The sequence below is a fragment of the Canis lupus genome, chromosome 2, assembly GCF_048164855.1.
Source record: "Canis lupus baileyi chromosome 2, mCanLup2.hap1, whole genome shotgun sequence".
Classification (NCBI taxonomy): Eukaryota; Metazoa; Chordata; class Mammalia; order Carnivora; family Canidae; genus Canis; species Canis lupus.
In genome coordinates, this window is record NC_132839.1 from 72,540,670 (window position 1) to 72,566,826 (window position 26,157).

Below are 26,157 nucleotides of genomic sequence, written 5' to 3' on the forward strand. Positions count from 1 at the left end.
AAGACTTGTGGATAGAATAATGCCCCTCTACCCAAGATGTCTACATCCTAATTCCTGGAACCTGGGACTAGACTATGACATGGTAAAGGACAATCACAGGTGTAGATAGATGGATGCGAGAAGAGAGAGCTTTCCGCTAAAGCTTTCCGAGAAACACTCCCTACCTCTTGCTACCATCTCAGGACACAAAAGAGAAGCATGTGCCTTACAAAGAATGTTGTGGCACAGCTTCCAAAACTTAAGATTTGTCTGTCTTGCACCACCAGGACCGGTGACTGTGACTCTTGGAAGTGCTGGGGAACCTCACGTGGGACAGTGGGGGCTGGTGACCTCAGTCGGTTATGCAGCCGGGCAGTAGCTCCACCAGTCAGTCTTAGAGAGAGGGTGTTAGGGCTGCTTCTGCTTGCACCCCGGATGGGTTAGGGGATGATGCAGAAGAGGAATGCTTTCCGGAGAGTGGGGTAACACTGCTGCCAGCTTTACTCTTCTGGAAGTTTCTGTGTTGCCCTTTAATAATCTGAATGAGCCACAGCCAAACATCTAAAGGCCTTATCGTTCATTCCTGACCTTTCCCTGTATTTAGCCTTGTTTCAGGAAAGTCCATGACAGACTGTGAGCCAACACATGTTGGACCTTAAGGTGTGTTAGCCAAACCAGGCAGGTGGAGAATACACTAAAACAATTAAGTAGATGTAGAACCATCCACAGCCATCCTGCCTTGAGTGACAGGAAAACTTAGTCGTCATCAGGAGAAAGGAACTTTGGACTTTGAGCCAACTTCAAGAGTCCTGGATTCAAATACTGGATTGGCCTCTTCCTCACTGTGTGATCTTGGACAAGTCACTGAACTCTCTAGGATTCATCTCTAAAAGGGGCATAGTAATAGAGCCCACATCACAGAGCACCTAACATGCAGCCAGTACCACACAGATACTGCCTGCCTCATCACCACCACTATAATCATTATCATCATCATCACCGCCATCACCACCACCTCCACCACCATCATCACCATCATCATCATCACCACCACCAGCATCACCATCATTCTCACCATCATCACCACCTCTACCACCATCATCAAGATCGTCAGCATCACCATCACCATCATTATTATCCACCACCATCATGACCACCAACATCACCATCATCACTATCACTACTACTAGTGTGGCAAATTGGGACAAGCAACTTTGAGTTTTTACTCATGATGTGCATCTGCTCCTGGAACCAGAGGGAAGAAATGTGATGTTTAGAAGGTTGGAGTTCTCAGTCTGAGGTAGACTGTAACCTACAAGAAGACAGTGCACCAAGGATAGGCCAGGCAGGAGGGAATGGACGTGTGCTTTCAAACCATGTTATAGAAGCCACCTACTTAAATAAAAAAAATAAAATAATAAAATAAAATAAAATAAAATAAAATAAAATAAAATAAAATAAAATAAAAAATTAAAAAAATAAATTGAAAAAATTAAATTAAATTAAAAATTTTTTTAAAATTTAAAAAATAAAATAATAAAATAAAATAATAAAATAAAATAAAATAAATAAAATAAAATAAAATAAAATAAAATAAAAATAAAAGCCACCTACTTTTCCCACCATGACCTCTGGGTCTGAGATCAACACTCCACACCTCATGACTGGCTCCCTCTCCTGTCTCCCCTGCTTCCCCCAGTGTCTACCAAGAGTGAGTCCTGGGAAGCAACTCCAATCATTACGAGGAAGAGTGCTGAGCATTTGCACCTCACCAAGCAGCCACCCTTAAATGAAAGCACTCAAGTTGGGCCAGCAGGCTGTTTATTTTCTTTATTTTTTCACAAGCTTTGAATTCAGAAATAAGAGCCACAATAAGTCAGTTGTTAAGTAAAAATGGGGGTGATTACAAAGGAAAACTTTGTACAAAACTTTAAAAATCTGACTGCCCCGTCAACCACCTCGAAGGGACCAGGAGTGGGGCAACAGGGAGCAGCTGTCGCCCCACTGCTGTCAGCCCTGATGGGGGTAGGAGACCCCTTTCTGAGTGTGAACCTGGCTAGGCCCGAAGTCGGAGCTGGCTGGAAGGACACACAGACCAGAAGACGTCATGGCGAGTCACAAGTGCCACGGAGACCAGGGTTTCTGACACAGGACGTGGATGATGCTTCTCTGCAAGCACTGGAAGGCTCCCCTGCCTCTCTGAGAATTCACAGAAGGTTCTCTCAATGGGAGTGGGGTGGGGAGGGGTGGGGCAGGCTGCCTTCTAAGCATGGACTTGGGGTGGGGGCAATGAGTAAACATCTTCGCATTGAGTTTTGGAGTTGCCCCTGAGGGCTTGAGGTCTCGGCATTGTGTCTACATTGGTCCTCGGCGATGTTCCGTCAGATGCACTCACAGACTTGCATACATAATTCAGTAACATGCATCAACTATCCTAGAACAGCTACAAGGGTGCAAAGGAACCACCCCGAGAATCATGGAGCCTGTGGAGTCAGAAGTGGAGGGGACAGTACAAGACGATGCTAGAACCTGTGTTCACTAAGGAGGGAAATGGAGACCCCATGCTCTGAGGTGGAGTCGGCATGAACACACAACTGTGGGGCAAGGAGTTTCCAAGCAAACACACCACACTAGTACCACTTCTTCCTAAACAAAAGAGGAAAGAACATCATTCAATTTTCCCCCCATCAGTACCAAATTAAACTGCGGTTTCCCAAACCCTGACAGGGAAAGGAATGGACTTTATTCCTAGCTCATCCATCCACTTGTCCGCCTTCAGCCGAGGCTGGTGATGTTGGAGCGGCCGCCGGGGGGCGCCACGATGCGGTGGCCAGTGCGTCTGGGATTGTTGTCATCTATCTGGGCACCTGAAAGAGACGGAGCCTATCACCTGACAGGTTCCACCTGCTGCCCCGGAGGGCAGGGATGCCGAGCCCTTGTCCGGACACGCCCTCCAGCCTCTCCACCCATCCACGGGGAGCTGGGACGGCTCCGCAACATCCATGGGTTCACTGCTCTCAGACCCCGGGGTCACCCTCTTGCAGCCGACTACCCTGCACTATTTCTTGCCTGGCTCCATGTTCTTGAGACAGGTGAACAGAGTGCCTACTGTGTGCAGGCACAGAGTTGATGCTTTAACATACATGGTTGAGTTTAGGGTATACAGCAGTACTATGAAGGGGGTGCTTCTACCCCAAATTTACAGACAAGGAATCGGATACTCAGGTCATGATACTCAGGTCATGCACCCTGGGGGACAGAGCTGGAGTGGGTGGGTGGGCCAGGATTCCAGCCCCAACTGGTTTGTCTCCATAGCCCCTGCTTCTCCAGGAGTCAGAACAACACAGCAGAGCCTGATGCTCCAAAGGTGTTTATGTACGGTATGCATGAGAGTGTGTGTATGTGTGCGTGTGCATGTGTGTGTGCATATGAACTACTCAGAGCTCAGAACTACCCACCTGGTTTGCAATGGCCAGATCTGCGTGGAGGAGAGACATCACTTTTTTTTGTTTTAAATCTGCAAAGCCAACCATTTGTTCCAATCTTACACATTCTTTTGCAGTTAAAGATTCAAAGCTCCAGCACCAAGCCCAGGGCCTGGTGCTCAATAAAATATGTCTTCAGTGAATAACTGGTGACTGATGGACAAAGGTAAAAAGGAGAGCTAGCGTGAGAGGGCTCCAGGGTCCAGTCCGGAGATAGGTTCCAGTACAAGTCATGTCTGGAATCCAGGTGATCTGGAATCAGACCCACCCTTCCCGTGGCCTTCACTTCCTTTTCTGTAAAGTGAGAGTAGCGTAGGTGGAGTACCTTCCATCTCTGCCACTGTCTGATCCCTGAAAGCCACTATGGATGTGGCGTCATGTGCTGTCTGATTTTCTCATGGTCCCCTTGGAAGATATCACGTCTTTCTGGTAAACCAGGAACTTCCTTAAGTTCCAGAACCAGAAGTCAGGCCTAGTGCTTAATGCCCATTTCTCTCATAATCCTCCCCATCTTGCTGGTTACAGGTCAGCTACTTCGCAAACACCTGTCGGGCAAAAGGACACTAGGGCAGTAAACCACGCTGCACCTCTATAAAGGGACATCATGCGGATATTTAAAAGGCATCTGTGAAATCATTCCTGATGTCAGAAAGCCTATGGTGCTGGTAGTGAAAAAAGTCACCTGTTAACTTGCCCTGAAGCTGGCCGGGGAGGTGCGGTGGGTCTGGGAGAGACGGAGCACCAACCAGGGCACTGGGTGGTGGTGGTGGGACCCTTCCAGCAGACTTTCTATTCAGTGTTTCTGTAGTTCTACAAGAGAAGGGGCTTGCCCTCTGTATTTAATAGCAATGGTGAATCGCACAACTTGAGAAGAGAGGCCTAGTCTGCAAACTCCATGCAATCCCACCCAGGGGCCTTGTCCTGGGACTGTGTCCAGTCCCTGTTCTGTCAACTGAGCATCAGATGAGATACTTGAGTTGTGTTGTGGGTCCATTTGTGGAAAAATTACTAGTTATCTTTAAAGACTGGAATCACACTCAGTGTGTGAGAAAGTCTTGCATGTAGGCTCATGGAAAGTAAAATGAGCTGCACTGGGGACACACGCCCCACCACAGCTTATGTCCCCCCACTGCATAATCGCTGAGACAGACACTCCTCCGATATATGCTCCCACAATTTAAATGGATATTCATCTCTCTCTGCCCCTCCACTCTCTTTTGCCAAGCATACCAGCTTTTGTTTAAATGGCTCTCACTCCTGTTAGGTCAGAGTCTGCAAACCATGGACGATTGACAAAGCTTGGCCGTCACCTGTTTTTGTATAGTCCATGAGCTAAAAATAGTTTTTTACGTTTTTTAAAAATATTTTTCAATGCTGCATTTGAAATGGCTACTTAACACCCTAAATTTTGCCTCTTGGCTGACAAAACCTAGACTATTTATGATCAGGTCCTTTAAGACATTTGCTGACCCCGGAGCAAAAGTGGGGGCGGCCCAGCTGTGTCTCATTCATCGCCGTACTCCTAGCTCCTAGCCCAGGGTATATAAACATGCCTCGAATACTCTGGGGGACAGAATTCCAGTTCAGCCTCCCAGGCGTGTGCGTGTCTGCCCTCCTGTGACGAGCTGATGAAACTGCAGCGTCCCTGGGGCTGAGGGACCACGGTCAGCTTCACAGGGAAGGTGTGCTTAAGGATGAGCTCGGCCAATTTTTGTGCAGACTTCATAGCCAGGGTCAGGTATCTCTTTGTAGCCCCTGTGGACTCCCTCCGTTTCCTGACCTCCCCCACCCGCTCTGCCGCTCCCGGGAGGAGAGGTGATGGGGCTCCCCACCCACCCCTTGCTTTCTCAGCTAGTGCCTGCGGGGTCCCCTGGGAAGCGCCATGGGCGTGGGGAGCCTCTTACCTGATAAACTGAAGTTGGACTGGTGGAGGTTTCTGATGGGCGGGGGCTGGTGTTTGGAAGGCGAGGACTTGGCAGAGGGAGCAGGAGTTGCATATTTGGGTGTGGCTGGCACCTCGTACACAGGACCGTCGTACATGCCCCTGGGAACACCTTGCAACCCCGAAACCTACACAGAGGGAGGGGAGGGGGACCGATGGGCAAGATGCACCTGTGCCTTCCCACTCAGGCAGGCTGGAGCCCTGCAGCCAGTGACCCGAGGTCAGCTCGGGGACACACGGGTGCATTCACCCAGACACATGCATACATATGTGTGCACACATACCCCTCACGCATGCACCCATTTACTACACACACACACACATGCGCACACACACCCAACATGTGTGCACCCACTTACTCCACATACACACACGTCCATACATGTGTGCACACATGCCCTGCATGCACGCACCCTTACTCCATATACACACATGTACAAACGTGTACACATGTGCACACCCTGCATGCACCCACTTACTCCACATACACACACGTACATAGACACATGCATACACATGTGCACACACATGTGCACAACCCTGCATGCATGCACCCACTTACTCCACATACATGTACAGACACACATGCATTCACATGCATGCGCATACCACATACATGCACTCACTCCACGTAATGCATGCACAGATGTGCATACACATGTGCACACACACCCCGTATGCATGTACCCACTTGCTCCACATATACATCTGTACACACGTAATTCACACATATCCCCCATGTATATAACCCAACACACATATAAAGACATGCACATACATGCATATACGCACACACACTCAGAGCTTCATACAGGTGGACCCTAAACCCATTTTCAAGAGAACACTTTCCCTGACATGCCCCACCATCCCCCTCAAGAACCACTGAATTGTCTATGGTCTTGCAGAAGGTGAGCCCAAGACAAGGATCTGGGGACAGCTAGTTTATTTGGGAGGTGAATCAAGAAAGGAGGAGGGGGAGAAGAAGGAAGAAAATTGGGCACATGGTGGGGTGACGGGGCCACCTCTGAGGGCGGCCAGCTCAGGGAAACTTGGAAATGCACATCTGCATTGACCCTCTGGGGGACAGGGCATGGACCAGGGTCTCTATCCCATGGGTTGAGCATTGCCACAGGGGAGCCCTCCATCCAGGACTACTGTGTCTGGCCACCTTTCTGGTCTATTTTTCATAATACCTGCTTCCTGCACCTCTGGGGCTTCCCTCAGTGCCGGCTGGTTCAAAGCGTGCCTCCCCACCTCCCCACACCCTTCAGGGACCTACTCCAAGCTCAGCTCAACTCAGCTAGGTCTGGGGCATATCCTGTCCCTAACATGGTGTGGCTCCTATCCTCTGCCCCCAGGCATGTGGGGAAGGAGAGCCCTGGGTGGGGACCCGGCCTTCTGGCTACTGCAGGTGACGGCCTCACACAGGTACCAGGTACCTGCTCTCACAGACATGGCTGCTAATTACAGGCCTCAGGTCCAAACCCATGTAAAGGAAATGAAGCTGGCCAACATGTGTTTGGGCCCCTTAGCAGGTGTCCAGCTGGGAGTTTACACAAGTCTCCTGTCTCTAGCAGCCGCTGTGGTCTCTCGGCCCCCTCGGCTTTCCATGGCCATCTCTCAGATCTGACTTGCTTATTCTTCGTGTCCGTCCTTTCCCCATCTGACGTGCAACGTCTGAACAATTTGGAATGTCTGACCCGGGGTGCTACACCTTATAAGACATGGAAAGACATTAAGCATTATAATGTGAGCCTGAGAGAGTCTGGGGGTGCCAGGAGGTTTCTGGGCTTTTCCATCAAAATTGGTGGTGGTGGCGGCGGCATTTAAGAAGCACAGGAAGAGTGGGACCATACACAGCAGGTGGGCACATGTACTTGTGTACACACACATCCATACACACACATGTGCACACACGCAGGCATATACACAGCTACACATTGCATGCACACACATGCACATACATCTATGTACACACATGCACACACACGGCAGCAAATACAACACCGACACACTGCATGCACACACATGTACACATGCATCTATGCACACACACATCTGCATACACATGCAGGCATATACACACACGGCATGCATACATATGTACACATACATCTATGCACACACATGTGCACATGCACACAGGCATGTACACACACCTACAGTGTGCACACATGTACACATACATCTATGTGTGCACACGAAGGCATATGCACACATGACATGCACACACATCTATGTACACGCACACATGTGGATACATGTAGGCATGCACACATCTATGCACACACATGTATACACTCATGGGCACACACATGCAGGCATATACACACACCTACAGACATGGCATGCAGACATGTACACATACATCTATGCACACACACACACACACACACACACACATACACACACTTGCTGGCCTTTCCAGCAAACATCAGCCATTTAGTGTGGGAAGCAGGTGGTCATGGTGACAGGAGGGACCCAATGAGGGAAGATGATGGGCCCAGAGGTGGGAGTTTATCTAAAGCGTGAGCAACCTCCCTCTGAGCTGGGCCGGAGAAGGGCTGGCGCCTGCTAGACGCCCTGCCAGGGCCTCCCACGTCCCTGCCAAGACTCTTCAGGGAAAGAGATGTAGAATGGAAGGGTAGGGAGGGCGGGGAGAGAAGAGGGAAGGTTTGAAGGGCATGAGATGCAGTTTTGCCATCCCTCTAGTGTGCTGGGGGTTGTTTGTTTTTACCAGAAGGGCAAAGCCTAATAGGTTCTGGCTTTCCCAGCTGTATGATGCTGGCCAGTCCACTGCTCCAAGCACTGCAGTCTGATCCGCAGGAAGGTCCTGACACTCAAAGATCAGGAGGTGAGGCCCCTGAGATGATGTGGGATGTGCACCCCAGAGCAGCTCAGTCAGTGTTACCCCCACCACCCTCCCATCCCTCACGCGCACACCCCTTTACAGCCTGCAAAATCCTGGCACCTGCACTCCAGCGCCGAGACACGGGCAGGGCAGTGTCACAGCTCACCCGACACAAGAGGAAAGGGATGCTGACGTGGCCGTGACTCGTGAACTCTGCACACACCGGATGCTGGACCCGCTCACCTTGCTCCTGATCCTGACACGCTGGTAGAGATACTCGGGGAAAGGCTTCCGGGGGATGAAGCGGCCCATGCCCTTGTTGACATTAATGTTGCCGTCCTCAAAGACGATCTTGCCCTGGCTGATGACCACCAGCGGGGAGCCGTGGCACTCCATGCCCTCGAAGATGTTGTACTCCACCGCCTGCACGGCAAGAAGCACAGCTGTGCCCTTGCCGCTTTCTGCATGGGCCCTGAGGCTCCCCACGGCTTCCCGGGGCACTTGCAGCACTTGCCCCTTGCAAACCTCTCGTTTGGGGCCATGCAATAGTCCGTTCTCCATGTCTTCATTAGCATAACTGACCCTCGCCCTTGGGCATTAGGCTAAGGGTGGTTTCATAGACCCAACTAATGTCTGAGGCATCACAAACATGAACGGGTGCCCCCTGTTGTCTGGCAATGTGGCTGCTCTGACTACAATGGGCATTTTTGTGTCTTAAAAAAAACTATCTTCTTGGGCAGTCCAGATGGCTTAGCGGTTTAGCACCACCTTCAGCCCAGGGTGTGATCCTGGAGACCTGGGACCGGGTCCCACATCAGGCTCCCTGCATGGAGCCTGCTTCTCCCTCTGCCTGTGTCTCTGCCTCTCTCTCTGTCTCCCTGTGTGTGTGTGATGTGTCTCATGAATGAATAAATAAAATCTTAAAAAAAATATATCTTCTTTAGGGTAGTTTTCTATAATTAAGTTACTGGGTCATGAGCTTTTTCAGGGCGCTTGTTGCATATTGCCAAGTGACTTCCCAAAAGCATCAGACCAACTGAAATTATGTCGGCAATGGGGAGAGCGATACCTCATTGATTTCATGTCCATGGATTCCCTTCCAGCTCTGAGTGTGGTCACTTTTATCCTTCCTTCCTTCCTTCCTCCCTCCCTCCCTCCCTCCCTCCCTCCCTTCTCACTCCTTCCCACTGTCCCTTCCTCTCTCCCTTCTTTCCCTCCTCCCTCACTCTCTTTTTGCTAATTTGAATGACAAAACACGTTCTTAAAAACACACATTCCCTTCATAATCCCTAAAGGGAATGTAACTACCACTAGCCAGCTGTTTCTTATTCTTTAAAAAGTAGGTCATCTACACGATAGAAGAAAAATAAAAAAGCACAAACAATTTTTGATTTTAAAAAGTAGGTCTCTCTTCTACCTTAGACTGAAATATCTGCCTTAAAGACATTCTTCTGAGCCCCCAGATATTTTCTGAGCATGAATAACTGTCTCAACCTTGCAGCAGCTCTGTACTGATGGCTTTCACCTGATTTTTTTCTCCTGCGCTCAGAGACTGTTCCATATGGGCACAGGTACCTGGATTAAAAATCTTAACACTCTAAACCATGGAACCATATTCCCTCCTATGGCAGTATAGTATCATTCCCAGAGATTGATAACTGGATTGTTTCCTTGCTTTTGCTAAAACCCATACTGAACCACACTTCTGTGTGTCCACACTGGCATGTGTTAACATCTTTCTAGATGTAGAGTTTGGGGCTAAAGAGTAAATGGATTTTAACTTTGATAGACTTGTCCTCCCTTGCCTGTGCCCCGTGATCTGACCCCACCTGCATCCCATTAACCACCAGCATCTCAATTGCTGCATGGGTGAGAAATAGCATTATACTCTTGAGATTTGGATTTGGTTAATTATAAGTGAGACTGGGTCTGTTTTTAAAGGTATATAAGTTGTTTGTATATTTCTTCTTGTGTAACTGTGTCTTTGTACACTGTTTATTTATTAGGCACTTGGTATTTTTCTTACTGGTTTCTTAGACGTTTGATGTTAAGGAATTTATCTGTTTGTCCTATCATCTGGCTGTCTGTCCTCTGCCTTGTGATCTCATATAAGATAATTATTATTATTATTACTATGGCATATTATTTTATGCCATACAGAGGGGTTTTTAATTTGTACACGGTGCCCACAGAGGCCAATCTTCCCCTTTACACTTTCTTAAGTTTTGTGTCTAGCTTAGAAAGATCTTCTCCCCTTCAAAACTATCATTTCTAAAAACATACTTTATTCTAGTCCTTTGGTAACTTTCATTTCAACCTTTGATCCATTCTGAGGGAAATAGCACAGCAGAGGTCAGGCCATCGGGGCCAGATGTTGGGACTCACCGGCTGATAACCACCTCTGTCCAGCTAATCTGAATGGTCTCCACATTGTAAACCAAATTCTTACGTGTGGTCAGGCTACTGCCTGGCTATCCCCCTGCCATGCCAACAGCAAACTGCCCTAACAGTTGTAGCTCTACAGCCAGTTTTAAGAACTGGGATGAGCAGGGCTTACCCCTTAGCTTTCTAGAAATGTTTGACTATCCTCACATTTAGCACCTAGGACCTCTGTTTTCTAGCTAAACAACAATTCCATTGAGTTTTCTGATGGGAATACTTCAAACTTGTAGATTAAATTAGCAAGAATTGCTATGTTCACTCTACTGAATCATGTTAGCATAAAAGAACTTGTGTTTATATGTCTTTAGTTTTTATTGTTACTAGAAACAAGATATTGATTTCCATTCTATTTTTTCGAAGTGTTTTTGAATTAATTACTTCATAGAAAAGCTATTGATTCTTTACATTGATTTGTAATCAGCCAATGGGTTCTCTTATCACTTCTGATGGGTTTTAGGAGTATCCTTGGGGTTTCAGGAAATAATTAGATCCACACACAGCTGCTAATACTGAGCCACACTCTTGGTTTGTAGCTGCCTCCCAGGATCCAGGCATATGGTGTGCTCTCAGTTATAACATTTCCTAATCTAATGCTTCCAGTATCACCCTAAAGTGACCCACTGTGTGGTGACTTACAGCCCAAAGCCCAAATATGGGGTATGTGATGCCCAAAAGGTGGTGAGGAAGCAAGCCCTACCAGTTGAAACTGGCCAACCTCCCAGCTCAGCTTACTCAGTCCTGCACGGCCCGCAACTCCTCATGCTGGAAGAACATGGCATGTGCCATGTGGCGCTCCTAACTGGGGAGTTCTTATGTGGCTCAGGCTTATCCCCTACAGATGCTACATTCGATGTCTCACAACTACATGGAGATTTAAAAACTTTCATTTCTGAAAGGTAATATGTGAACGATGTAATAATTCAAACAGTACAAAGGACAACAATTAAACAGAACTGCTGCCCCCATCTGGGAGCCCTAGGTCCCTCGTCCCCACCCCAGAAGGCAGTTATTATACTTCAGTTCTTTTGTATCCTGGAAAAGACAGACTGACACTGACAAATGGAGAATGTGTTAATATCCATGAAGAGATAATCCTGGACCTAATACTTCTCCTCTGAGCCTGTGAATGCATGCATCTAGGGCAGGCACACTGAGAGAGAGAAACTGAGGCAGAGAGAGGGAGAGAGAGAACACATTCAGTTGCACATCAGCAGCTTAGCTGCGTCTGCTGGAAGCCAGTCCCTCCAACTGGCAGAGCAATGTGAATGACTGAGTCATGCCAGGTATCAGATCACATCCTGGTTGGAAGCTTCATAAATCATCTCTAACTAGAGGCTTCTAAGGTGGTTGCAAAGCAAAGGTCGCATATCCAAATCAGGAGCATCTCGGACAAGCCAGGACTTACCGACTTGTGACTCTTGGCTGTTATGGTCTTCACCTTATCAGGGTCCCAGATGACTACATCAGCATCTGAGCCCACTGCAATCCGCCCTTTCCTGGGGTACAGGTTAAAGATCTTGGCTGCGTTGGTGCTGGTGATAGCAACAAACTGGTTCTCGTCCATTTTGCCAGTAGCCTAAAGGCAAGATCCACAGATGAGGAGAATGTCCCATAACAGGGCTGGGGGAAGAGCAGACAGGCACAAATCCAGACCTGCCGACAGGAGTCCTTGAGAGAAGTCTGGATTTTTCTCCTCCCCCGCTGCAAATAGGCCATCATGAAAGGGCACAAAGGCCTGGCCCCATCAGAACGGAAGTGCAATTGACCGCTCAGAGGTATACTGACATCTGCTCAATAACCACTGTGCCATCTTGTCAGTCCCACTGGGTCCAAGTTTAATAGAAAATAAAAATCTTAGGTTCAAGTCAGGGACCAGAGTGTGACCTGGGGCTTCCTACTGTGACGCGACAAGCACCCTCTGTATTCAACCCCAAACACACACGCGGTTTACAAAGTCATCTTTACAGGAACTGAGATGTGGTCAAAACAAAGCTAAAGAAAATATTTTGCATCCTTAAAGAATAAAGGGGAGCTGTCATGTCTGTGCTGCTTTGTTAAGAGACACGTTTCCTCGCATGCCCTCCTGATGTGTTCTGCACCTGCATCAAAGCAAGGAAGGGAGGAGCTTTAAGAATCAGCTGTGCAGAGGCACCTGGGTGGCTCAGTTGGTTGAGCGTCTGATTCTTGGTTTCAGCTCAGGTCATGATCTCACGGGTGGTGGGACTGGGCCCCACACTGGGCTCCATGCTCAGAGGGAAGTCTGCTTCAAGATTCTCTCCCTCTGCCCCTCCCTCTACTCACTCTTCTCACTCTCTCTCTCTCTCAAATAGATAAATCTTAAAATAAAAGACAACCAGCAATGCGCAAAGTGCTAGCTTTTGAGGGGCCAGGCAGGGAGCTTCTAGAATGTTCCTGGGGATAGAAAAACAAGGAACACCTTACCACTGCTTTGTCCCAGACAACAGTCATCCGCTCTTCTATCCCATTGACCCCCTCTGGGATCAGAGTGAAGTTATCCTTGCCCACTGCTTTCTGGGCAGTGCTGTAGGGACAGTGGCCACTACCTGTGACCTGCAGGTCTCCACTGTAAGGATGAAAACAAGGTGGGGATCAGACTTGAGTTTCAGGTTGAATTTCAGGCACCCAATGTACGCTGTGAAATGAAAACCCCAAGAGATTCTGGGGAAGGGATTTGGGGCACTTCATGGGTATCAGTGAGTGACACTGGAAGGCCCTTTGGGGGCCTGTGTCTTATTGGGAAAAGGCTCAGTCAGTGTGGGCTCTGGGCTCTCTGAATAAGACTCCCCAGGTGGGCCTCCTCTTCCTCACCTGGAAGAGTGGGCATCCACCCAAACAAGGTGCCAAGTGAGGTTCAATGAGGGGTGAGGCCATATCAGGCTTGGCCTTGGAGACTTGTGGAGACTTGTGTTCAATGCTAAGAGAAGAGGATCCTGGAAATCTCCAGGCAGAGGAGTGGCTTGGTCTGATTTGGGTTTTAAAATCTGGGTGTTTGTTGGGTATAGACTGTATCATGTTAGGGGCATGGAAGGAAGAGCACAGAAACAGGCCTATTGGAGATGAGCCATGACGGTCATCGCCAAGGGGGCAAAATGTGGTCAGATCCTGGGACCTTTGGCCTGTTTCCTGCCATCTTCAGATATGGGCAAGACTGTGGGAGCAGCAGCTTTGTGGAGGAGATGGGGAGTCTGTCTGGACTTGGATCTGCCCACCAGACATCAGTTTGCAGACGATGAGTAAGCCTGTGGATAGTCAAGTCAAGTGTTTCTGCATCATTTGGGAGAAAGAAATCTCCATGGTAGGTTCACATCCTCACCCCCATGGGGCTCCTCCAAGGCTAAGACCAGAAGCCTGGACTTATCCCCAATCCAGCGAATTCCTACTAATCCTCTAGCTTCTGGCCTGATGTTGCCTCCCCCATGAAGCCTTCTACAAGTTTCCTGGTTCTGAGCATGTACCTCTGCTTCCAGAGCAGCCTGCACACCTCACCACTTAGCCTTCTCTTGCGGCTTAAGTGTTCTTCCCTCATGGTGGCCAATAGAAGGGAAGGGACCAAGGTGGCTGTGCTCCTACTGTGTGCAGGTACCCAAGAGGTGCTTTGCAAGTAACAGTAGCCACTTGCTGAACCCTAGATTCTAGGCCATTTTCTTACACTGTCACACATAATGAGCTCCACAGTAGGTACTATGTTCTCCTCCATTTTGCCAATGAGTAAACCAAAGCAAAAAGCCATTCTGGGTTATGTGACAAATACAGGGTGAATCTGGATTCTCGTTTCTAATCCTGGGTGCTTCCCAATATCCCACACTATACCCAGTATCGCCCAGCCACCCCCTCGGCTCTCACCAGGCCAACAGGGAGGTCAAGTAGTCAGGTGTGGTAGGGTCTGGGCTCAGGGGAGGGGAGGTCACGAAGGCCGCTGCCTTGGCCCAGTTCTTGCTCCAGTAGTGGGTGCCATCAGTTCCCAGGCTGGCAGCGATGGGCTCGCCGAACACGAGGGGGCCTGTAGGGGCAAACACACAAAGGTGATGGTCTTTTGAGGAGGGTCTGGGGGCACGAAAGTCAGAGGGTCAGAGACAGGAGAACGATGCTCTGAGGGGCAATAGGTTGTCTGCCCTTCTTCCCTGCATCACCACACAGCCCAGTGACCCCCCGCTGCCAGGCGCTGGGCACCGGCTGACCCCAGCAACCTCCCGGACTGGTAATACTTTTCGGATTTGAAAAGGACCATTATGCCCTTTGGCAGATCTGTCAGTCCAGGCACAGGGATGGATTGTGCTGTCTCAGTGTGGAGTCTACCAGAAGCAGATCTTCAAGTTCAGGAGTCAAGTTCAAGTGTCTTACTTGGGAGGTGATTCCAGGCGGCACTGGTGGGGGATTGAGGAGGTGACAGAGAAAGACGTCAAGAACAGGTGAGTTATGACCAAGTCACGGCCATGGGCACCTGCAGCTTGGGGCCACTGGGGCCTTGGGGAGACTGCTGACCGCACCTCGGGACCGTGCCACCCCCAGGGAAGGGAGCCGGGCGGTGCATCCACCAACCCACCGCGGGAGGGCTGCTGCCAGAGCATTCACTCTCGGAATCCCAGGCTGCCTTCCGAGGAGCAGGCCAGAGCAAAGCCCACAGGCAGAGCCTCAGATCCGCCCGCGGACAGATGCTGCCGGACACCGGCCAGCAGCACTGCCACAGCTGTGCAAGGCCACCCGGCTGCGGCAGCTTTGAGCTCCGGCGATCTGGCTGTCCGGGAGCACGTCCTGCAGTGATGGGCATGTTCTGTACCCGTGCTGCCCAGGACGGCGGCCACTAGCCTTCTGTGCCTCTCGAGATGTGCAATGTGGCTAGCACAACCAAGGAAGGCGTTTAAAATTGTATTTAATTTTACTTAATTCAAATTGAAACAGGGCGCCTGGGTGGCTCAGTGGGTTAAGTGTCTGCTCAGCTCAGGTCATGATCCCTGGGTCCTGGGATCAAGTCCCCCCTCGGGCTCCCTCATGGCAGGGAGTCTGCTTTTCCCTCTCCCTCTGCCCCTCCCAACCCCCTGGCTTGTGTTCTCCCTCTCTCTCTCTCCCTCTCTCTCTCGTAAATAAATAAACAAATAAATAAATTCTTCTTAAAAAATTTTAAATCGAAACAGCCACATGTGACTGGTGTTCACCATATCCCTCCGTGTAGCTGGGACCTGCATGCTAAGTCCCCTGCGTGCTCACGACTACTTCAAGATTCCTGTCACTGCTCTGAGGCTCCGTTTCCTTATCCTTAAAATGGAGCCAGTCCTAAGCAAGCTGCGTTATACGAGAGCACTCTCTTTTAATGCCTCTGTTTGTCAGTTTTCCCTTAAAAACACCAGAACAAGGGTCAAAGCTGCTCTGTCCAACACGGTCACCAGGAGCCACATGTGGCTGTCAGGCACCGGACGCTGGGGTTGGTCTGAATTGAGATGTGCTCTAACAGTGGCAGACACACTGGATTTCAAAGACAGCACACAGAAAATAACACAAAATATCTGATATTTATGTATAATTACATGTTGGAATAACAGTTTGGATATATTACGTTAAAATATATTATTTAAGATATTTTTAAAAATACACTTAGTAATACTTTGCATATAGGGCTCCCGGGAGAAATAAGAAGCATGACGTAAGCAGTGGATGCTCAATTATGGTTGCTGTGTTGTTGCTGACTTCTGTCTGGCCCTCCGCACTGACCCACAACTCCCTGGTCAGCCTCCCATGACACAGAGAGGGAACAGTCCGGCCTCGTCCAGGTGGTGAACGTCCTTGGCGAATGTCCACCAGGATAAGGACTCCAGCCACTGTCTTTGTATAACATGCTCTACTCCTCTTCTGTCTGTCATTCTCTCTCTCTCCCCTTGAGTTTGGGAAGGAAGCTGCTCTGGGGACCTTCTTCATTCTTGGTCTGGTGACTGTTTGGGGACTGTGCACCTGTCGAGAAGTCCTGAGGCCTGCACTTGGGCCCCTGCTCTGAGCCTCCTGCAGATAGAACACACCCACTGAGGCCTTCACAACACTCCTCAGCACTGCAGGCAGCCTGGTACTGGGGCCTCACTAGGGAGGAGAGGGTACCAAGGTAGGACGTGAATGGCCAACCTGGAGCTGAGAAGGGTATCAGCCAACACTCATGGAGCCCTGGGGTTTCGCCAAGGACTTTACAGCTATGAGCCCATGAGGTCCATTCAGAGACAAAGCAGCAGATGCTCAAGCGGTTAAGTATTGCATCCATCTTCGAGCTGGGTGGCTGGCTTCCTGGCCCACACTCACCTGATGTCCAGCACGGGGCTGTGCCCAGACCCTCTGGCCCTCAAAAACCTTCTTCCTTCCCAACCCACAGCCAAGACTGTGCAGACCTCACAGTTGTCCCTGGATGCAGGCACCAACCATGGGGCCCTAGACAAGGGACCCAGGATGAAATAAGTACCCAGAGGGGACCAGAAAAAGGGTGGGAAGGATCCCAGAGCTGACACAGCCTGGCCCCATCACTGACTTGAAGTGACACCCAGAACAGAACTGGAACCATGCAGAGCTCTTTAAAATACATGGTCTCAGGGGTATGTGGGTGACTTAGTTGGTTGAGCATCCAACTCTTGATTTCGGCTCAGGTCATATCTGGGTCTTTAGATCAAGCCCTGCATCAGGCTCCATGCTGGGTGTGGAGCCTGCTTAAGATTCTGTCTCAGTAAATTAATTAAAATAAAATAAAAAGAAATAAAATAAATAATAAAATAAAATACATGGTCTCATCTGATCCCACAAGGTGGGATAATTCACCTATGGAGCTCAGAATGCTAGTGTCCGGCAGGGTGTCTCTGCCCTGGGCAGGGACCCCACCAGTGAACTTGACCCTGCTGGACAACATATAATTCCCTTCCTTATGGCCCAGCTGCCCCACAGGAAGCCCATGCGCTGGGCTGCCTACCTTTCTTCCTGGCCAGGGTGATGATGTCCGCTGCGCTCTTGCTCATCACCTTCGTGATGTACACCGGGCAGTTGATCCGGCCAGCGATGGTGATGGCCCGAAACACGGCCTCAGCCTCTAGCTGGGGACACGGCAATACACGGGTCACAGGAGGGAGGGGCAGAGGCAGTACCACCCCCCAAGGTCCCCAGGGCTCTCCCTAAATCAAAATCCTTCAGTTTTCTTTAATTAAGTATGGCCAGAGGCAAATCTATTGCATCAAAGGAGAAAAATATTAATTTCTAAAAAGAAAAGAAAAACTAAGTCAAAACGTATCTGGTTAGAGGGCTGGAAGGCAGTTATATTATGCTTGCTTGGGAGTATGCTGCATGTTCTGTTAGAAGGGGACAGGCCAGGCAGGATAAAGCATCAAAAGGCCCATAAAATCGTCCATTACTTATAAATGCCTGAGGTAAGTGAACGCATGTGTCCAACATACGTTCCTTCGTGCATTCAACAGCCACAAGAAACCGCTTGCTGTTTGGCTTGGTCTCTGCTCCCTCTAGACCTGTGTTTCTCAAACAAAAGGAGCAGATACATGTTTTGTATTGCTTTGTTTTTAATTTCCAGTCTGGTGATGGTCCCACTGCTGGGGACTGGCACTGGGTCTGAGTGCAGCCAAGGGGGTCCCCACCCCTCTCTCCCAGGTGGACACACTGGTCACACGCCTGGAGACAGGGCAATGTCCATGTGCTAGAAGGGTTTGTAAACGCTGTCTCAGGTCTGTCCTGATCTCACAAGGGACCAGGAACACCCCTCAGGGGTCGTGGAGCTCCCGTGCAGAACAATGCACCAGATCAGGGTAAAGAGTCTATCAACTCATGTGTTGTGTCCTCAGCATCCAGCACAAGGCCAGACCCACAGAAGACACACAGACACACACAGGCACACTCTCTGCCCATCATTCCCAGGGAAATTCATCCATGCTCTGGTCTTAGAACACAGTGGGCAACTTGCAGGGGAAGTTGTTTTGTCAGTTCTTTTTTTTTTATAATGTTTTTTTTTAAGATTTATTTATTTAGTTTCATTTATGATAGACACAGAGAGAAAGAGTGAAAGAGGCAGAGACACAGGAGGAGGGAGAAGCAGGCTCCATGCTGGGAGCCCGACGCGGAACTCGATCCCAGGACTCCAGGATCGCACCCCGGGCCAAAGGCAGGCGCCAAACCGCTGAGCCACCCAGGAATCCCCCTGTTTTGTCAGTTCTAAGTCTTGAACATGCAGCTTCATTTTCCCATCACCAAATATACAAGGTCCTTGGTGAGGATCTTTCTATACAGTTATGACACTGAACTGTTTGTGGGACCTTGAGGTGATGCTCCTGGGCCCTGGGATAGGCCTTTCCCTGGCTTCTCTGATTGATCCCCAGGCCCCAGGGCTCCCAAGTCAGAGGGCAGACCCCAGGAAAGGCCATGTGTGCTGGGATGCTCATGTCAGGGGAATGGGGATGGAGACGAGGGCTCTGGCCCGGCTGTTCCAGCTGGAACAGCATCTGGGGGGCCTTCAGAGAGGTCAGTCACACCCCAGGGGAGGCTCTGTTACCTCCTCAGGTCTGCTCAGAGCATGGCCCTCAGGACCCGTGATGCCCATCTCCAAGATCCGCTTCTGTTCCTGTAAGACAAGAGCGCTGAGTCAGAGATTGTAGAATGTCAGCCGGGAGAGGCCAGTCTTCCAGCCCCCTGGTTAGGCAGATGGACAGCTGAGTCCCAGGGGGGTGAGTGGTCTGCAGGAGTCCAACTTGGGCTGCGGGGTGATCCAGCGCTTCTCGACTCCTCCACTACACCTGCCCCATTCCGCCCTTGCAACTCTGGATATCTACACCTACACCTGCTCTCTATTCGGTGCCCCAACACCAGTGACAGGTGGGGGTGGAAAGAGATGAGCTCTAAAGACCACCTACTGCCTTGCCAGTCTCTGAATCTGCTGCAGGCCTCTCCTGGGGGAAGAAAGGTAGTGTTTGGGTATTGCAAGAATGTTGAAATCAAAATTCCTATACTGGAGTCCAGCCACAGAACTGGCCATCTCTGGGACTTTGGGCAGGTTGGTTAAACTCTCTAGCCTCAGCCTCCTCTCCTTCATGCTGGGGACAAGAGTGCCTGCATGTTACAGCTTCTACAATGAGGCAGTGAGGGCGCATGTGTAAGATGCCCTCACAGGACCTGTGTACAGCAGAGCTCGCTAACCGGCAGCGGGCTCTCATTACCCCTCTTCCTGGCGCCGGTCATTCTAGCAGGAAGCCTCTCCCTCAAGCTTGTCATATAGCCTGGAAATTGTTCCCTGTGCTAATGCCCCAGATTCAACCCCACTTGCTTCATGCTTTCCTTGCCAAAGGAATACTATAATTTCTCAAAAAAAATTTTTTATATTGCCCAGATGTCAGCTGTGCTAATTGTCACTGGTACAGTTTCTGTAGTGTTCTTGGGCACATCTCTACCACGAGCCCCCAGCCCTATCAGCCATGAAAAAAACCCGACATAATTTCAACTGCACCTCTGGTTATTAAGTTTGAGTGAATTGTAAGAATGTAAACTAGAAGCAACATCAAGCTCTAAGAGCTGGGCTGGATTTCAGCTACAGAAGATGCTGTTTACAAAGCATTTCTGCACACTGTTTACACCATGACTTCACAATATGGAGAGGGATCCCTCTGCAAGATTGTTTAACCGTCTGTTACTATTTCTGTTGGAAACAAGGCAGGAAACAAAGAAGGGAGGAGGGAGGAAGGACACAAGATGCTATCATGGAGAAATACACAGATCACAGAAAAGACTGGAGCCGGGTTTCCAGTTAGAGATGGCGGACTGAGCACATGCGTTCTTTTTGCTCCCTTCTGAAAACCCCAAAGAAATGACAGGAAAGGTCTGCAAAAGCCACAAGAATGCAGAGAAGACAGTAAGAACAAAATTTTGGAAACTGGAAAGCAGATGAGAAAAAGGTAATAGATTTATTGGAGCTGAGAAAGCTAAATCCTACGTGGGCAGTAAGGAACCCTGAGACACCCCTGATGTAGAGCCCAGGAGCTGGGGGCTCCCAGCTGGACGTCTCACACGCTGCTCATGGGCGTGTAGGGTTGGTTCATTCTAGAGAATGGTTTAGCAGTTACAACCGAAGCTGAATATACGTGTACCCGCCAGCCAGCAATTCCACTCCTGGGTAGACACACACAATGCCAACACAGGTTTAACAAAAGACTGAACAAGAATGTTCACAAAAGTTTTTTTTTTAAGATTTTAGTTATTTATTCATGAGAGAGAGAGAGAGAGAGGCAGAGACACAGGCAGAGAGAGAAGCAGGCTCCACGCAAAGAGCCCGATGTTGGACTCGATCCCAGGACCCCAGGATCATGTCCTTCGTCAAAGGCAGACGCTCAATCGCTGAGCCACCTACGTGTCCCTCACAGAAGCTTTTTATACTAATAGTCCCAAAGTTGAAACTATCCCAATATCCATCAATTAGAGAATACACAATGACATATTCCTGCACTGGAATTCTACAGGGATGAAAAAAGAAAAAAATTGTTGTTTTGTGGACAACAGGGAGGAATCTCACAGACCGTTTTGAGCAAAAGAAGCCAGACATAAAAGAACAAATACCATATTGTTCCATTTTTATGAAGTTCAAAACTAGGCAAAACAGATGCATATGGTGGACGATTTCTAAGAGGCCCCCAACGGGCCCACCTCCTGGCTCCCATACCCTGTGTGACCCCTTGCAGGTGGGCTGGATCTAGCACCTTGGTTCTGATGAACAGAACAGGGACTAAAGAGATGGTATCACTACCGAGAGGAGGTCACAAAGGACTCTCACCTCCACCTTGCTCATCCTCCCCTTGTTCTCCCACTTGCTCACTTGGAAGGAAGCCAGTTGCCCCACTGGAGCTGCCCGCATGACAAGGAAGCAAGCAAACTGTTGGGTAATGGTTAGCCACCAAGAGCAGAGGCTATCAGTCTGAGAGCTTGCAAAGAACTGAATCCTGAGGACCAGCACTTGAGTGGGACTGGAAGTCCTGCCTGACATCTTCACTGCAGCCTGTGATAGACCCCACTAAGCCACATCTGGACTCCAGACCCATGGAACCATAAGATAATAAATGGTTATTGCTTTCAGATGTTAAGTTTTGGGGTACATTGTAATACAGAGAACTAATGTAGATGGTGGTACCCAGAAGTAGGTGTTACCATAACAACCACCTGGAGCTGTGGGAGTGGCCCTGGGGCCAGGCAGTGAATGGAGACTGGAAGAATTTCAAGGTGTGTGTTGGAGAAAAGCCCAAAGTAGCCGGGAATGAACTGTCAGTAGAAAGTCGGACTTTGAGCAGCTTGGCAGTGAGAGCTCAAAAGGGAGCTAGGAGGTTACTGAAGCTGGAGCTTGCTGTGTCAGAGCAGAAGGCTCAGCGGCGCTGCCCTCTGCAGTGATGTGGGAGCAGAAACGGGCCTACAGAGCCAGGGGTACAGCCCAGTGAGCTGTTGGGGGTTCTGGCTGGTTCCTTGCTGCCACTTGGAATAAAATGTGAGAGGAAAAGTAATGGAAGCAAGGGATATTAAAAAGGAATCAGGTGCCTGGTAACTCAGTAGGTTAAACGTCCAACTCTTGATGTCAGCTTGGGTCTTGATCTCAGGGTCATGAGTTCAAGCCCCACATTGGGTTCCACACTGGGCATGGAGTCTACTTTAAAAAAAAAAAAAAAAGAAGGAACTAGGTCATGATGGCCTTGAAAATTCTCTGGTTCTCCAAAGAGCAAAAGATAATGCAATTAAGACACGCCTTCACGGGGCACATGGGTGGCTCAGTCAGTTGAGCGTCCAACTCTTGACTGGCTCAGCTCATGATCTCAGTCCTGGGATCAAACCTCGTGTCAGGCTCAGTATGGAATTTTCTTGAGAGTCTCTCTCTCCTTTCCCTCTGTTCCCCAACCCACTCATTCTCTCTCTCTCTCTCATTCTCTCTCTTTCTCTCCAATAAATAAATAAATCTTTTTTAAAAATCTAAAATAAATGTCTTCTGAGAAAATATCAAATCTAGGACATAAGCCGCAGATAGTAGTCCAGAGACAAAGCTGGGGTGTGGCCCCACAACAATGGCGAAGAACTGGAAAGAGAGGCTAGTGCCTCCAAGGTGAATCAGTCACAGAAAGGCCCTTTAGAGAGGCTGACAGAGAACCCCAAGAGCCTCTCTAACAAGAGCTCAGGGCGTGAGCAGGGTAGGAGTGAGTGGGCTTACCTGGAAGAAATCTGTGGGTGTCTTTTATCTGATGGATTCCCAAGGAGCAAATAAAAGCTGGGAGGACCACCTTAGGAAAACACTGTCAGCCGGGGCTGAATGGTATGAAAGGAGGCAGTGGGACCTCCAAACTCCACTGGGCAGGAAGCAGGTTCGGTGACAAGCATGTGCTATCTTTAACGGAAAGGATGGATGATGGAAGTGGGTGGACAGAACCAAGAGTCCAGAAGGTGGAGCCAAGAGCCATGCAGAACTATTCTCAGGCTCCAAGACCTAATCGGGGACTTGCCAACATGTACCCAACAGGATTTCAGAACAGCTTTGGGCCAATCCTGAAGCCTTCTGTTTCCCCTCTTGGAAAGGAATGTCCACCCATTGCTGTATGCTGTATGTTGAGTGTATGTTGAGGAGAGGCAGAGAACTAGCCTCTTTGTCTCCGGAGACCTCCAGATTGTAGGAACCCAAGGAGCCTCATCTACATACACCTAGATCTGACTTAGACACTTCCAGTCTTTGGGGCTGTGATGGCTCTGGAGGACCCTGGAAGGGGATGGATGTGCTCTGCATGTGAGCGGGACACCAATCACTGGTCAGAGGACAGACTGGCAGACAGCCTCTGAGAGGGCCCCCAGTGATCCTCACTTCCTGGCATTCACACCCTTGTATAATCCCAACTAAGAAGTTAAGCCGGTAGCTAATGTTCATAGTGAAGCATTAGAGCTCATGCTTAGCCATCGTGGCGCAGCCCTGCTGTGCTCCAGAAAGGCCTTTCATCCCGGCTCTGTGCCCCATGTTATAGTGAACAAACTTTTCACATCTGAGCCCCGGTTTCCCTATCTATAAAATGGGGATGTCTGTGTCATGGAGTAGTTGTGAACATCACTATATAAAGTCCATAGCATCATGCCTCGTATTCACTACTCTAATTAGATGCATCCAAATGTTCTCCTGTATCTTGCCTGATCTTGCTTTGTGACGTCATGACCAACCCATGCCCCTGGACCTGAGGCCAAGTGGCCGTCCCTGACCTCCCCCTCTTCTTCTCCATCCAGTCAGTCAATGAGACCTGTGGACTGTGCTCCTTCCCTCACACACTTCACTCCTTCCACCTCCTCTATCTCCCGTCTTCATTTCTTCTAATTGCAGGAGCACAACCTAGCTGGTCACCCTGAGTCTATTTCTTTTCCCATCAAATTCTCCATCCTGCAGCCAGACTGATCAAAATGGGGTCATGTCTCTCCCTCTCCAAAATTTTGTATAGCTACAGCCTACTGTGTATCAGATACTGGATTTCACATACATGATATCATTTCATTTTCATGAGGCAGGTGCTTCTGGGTGAAGAGCAGGAGCCCTCGCAGGGTAAAGTTCCCTGCCCAAGGTCAGAGGGCTGGGAGGCGAAGGGGCCTGGGCTCTGGCCATTATACCTGCTCCCCAGGCCTATGAGATAATGAGCAATACCAGCTTCCACATGCTTCACCTCTGGCCTCCCCCAGGTTTGCAAAGCGTCTCCATCCAATCCATCAATCCTTTCTGTCCCTCATGCAAGCCCCAAGAGGGTCACAGGGCAGTTACGCCAACCCTACCACACACGTGAGGAAGCTGAGCCAATAGGCAACACGGCCTGCAGAAAGCCCCCCGTGGATGGTGTGAGTGTGACTCACCCTCGGAGTGTCTGATGTGCCATTGAGTTCTTGGCTGGACCCTTCACGGCCTAGCCACCTCGCTGATCGACGTCCCCACCCCTCTGATCACACAGTGACAGCGCCGGGGACGTGGACCGGAATGGCAACGGTGGACAGCCATGCCACTCACCTGAGCTATCAAGTCTCCATTTTCGGCGTGGACCAAGATCACAGCTCCCAGCCCCTTCAGGAAGGTGAAGGCTTCATAGAGCTGAGGGAGAAGAAACGGGGTGGGGGGGTAAAAATATCATAGGCTGAGCATTTGCAAAGACAGCTCTTCTGCTCACAGCATCACCAGCCCACCGGCCCCTGCAGAGGCAGCACGGCTGCTCCGTTCATACCGATGGAATGCTTGCTCAACCAGGTAAGCCTGGGAAAGGCTCTCCCCTTGATCCTGACGCACTCTGGATCCCAAAGCAGGAGGCAGAGCAGAACCAGGCCGAAATGCCCTCAGCCTTGGTGTGCGTTGTGCCTTTTGCTTTGGTGGTGGCTCTGCCCCACTGAAGTGCCTGCATTACCTCTGGGGACAGTGTGCTGGGACCTGGCTTCAGCTCCGCTGACACTGTGTAACTGAGCGTGCTCAGCCTGTGCTGTGGGCAGAGTTCTGTAATAGCTCTAACACTCAGATAATACACACCCTGCCAGCCATCGGCTTATTTAGGCAACGTAGGCCCTGCCTGTTGCCCGTGCCCTCTTCCCACCTGCAGAGGATCTGCACTCAGACAGGTGCCCGAGGTGAGGACCAAAGCCACCACGTTCCTTCTCCCGGGCCTCTTGCATTTACCCTGGTTCTGTATGCATGCGAGACAGCACCCCACCCTCGGGACGTGTGCTTTTAGACGTGGACAGCAGGTGGTGATGGGGGGGGGGCTTTGGGGGCAGGAAATACCTTCCAGGATCCCCCCTGGCTCAACTCCATCTATCCCTGGAGCTTTGGTGGTTAGAATGAAACAGGTGAAGACCTCAATTACCCTAGACAGACAGAGTGCTATTTTGTCATGAGACTGAACCAACTTTAGCCTTTTGGTGTCAAATCAAAGTCCTCCAGGGCATCTTGGCACAAGTTAGTCTCTGTAACTCCAAGCGTTTATTTTGAGAGGCAAGACCTAGATATGTCTCCCACTGATATCAAAGTGCAGGTGATAAGGAATAACAGCTTATCAATGCCCATATGTGTGCCCAGCACTGTCCTAGAGTCTTGTATTAGCTCATTGAGTCCTCTGACACCCTGTAGGAGGCAGGTGCTCTAATGAGTCCTAAGGCACAGAGAGGTTGGGAAAGCTGCCTCAGGGGGCACAGCAAGTTGAGGATTGCAGCCAGTCTGGCTAGAGCACCCACGCCCTTTGCCACCACACTGCCCCCACCATTTTAACCAGCAGAGGGCAGGGCAACGATAATAAACACAAACCAGGAGTCCCAGTGGTGTGAGGAGGCCAGGTGGCCGCAGACAATAACCCCGACACCCACATCACTACAGCATCACCTTCTCAAGCTCCTCTCACCCACATGACAATTGTTTGAAGCTGGCACAGCCAGAGGTGACCACACTGCATGGATGA

At 49.8% G+C, this 26,157-nt stretch overlaps 1 protein-coding gene across 5 annotated transcripts in view; it reads right to left on the reverse strand.

Annotated features, from left to right (window-relative positions):
• Nucleotides 1-1,783: 1,783 nt before the first annotated feature.
• The window catches only part of CRMP1 (collapsin response mediator protein 1), a 74,333-nt gene continuing 49,959 nt past the window's right edge, over nucleotides 1,784-26,157 (reverse strand). For all 5 annotated transcript variants that reach the window (XM_072806518.1, XM_072806513.1, XM_072806519.1 and 2 more), the window contains exons 6-14: nucleotides 24,729-24,809; nucleotides 19,236-19,304; nucleotides 17,655-17,775; nucleotides 14,564-14,720; nucleotides 13,142-13,283; nucleotides 12,105-12,275; nucleotides 8,501-8,680; nucleotides 5,369-5,534; nucleotides 1,784-2,846 (exon numbers count right to left, since the gene is read on the reverse strand). In XM_072806518.1, coding sequence (XP_072662619.1) covers nucleotides 2,755-2,846; nucleotides 5,369-5,534; nucleotides 8,501-8,680; nucleotides 12,105-12,275; nucleotides 13,142-13,283; nucleotides 14,564-14,720; nucleotides 17,655-17,775; nucleotides 19,236-19,304; nucleotides 24,729-24,809 — 1,179 coding nt within the window. In that variant the 3' untranslated portion in view covers nucleotides 1,784-2,754. The remainder of the gene's footprint in view (nucleotides 2,847-5,368; nucleotides 5,535-8,500; nucleotides 8,681-12,104; nucleotides 12,276-13,141; nucleotides 13,284-14,563; nucleotides 14,721-17,654; nucleotides 17,776-19,235; nucleotides 19,305-24,728; nucleotides 24,810-26,157) is intronic.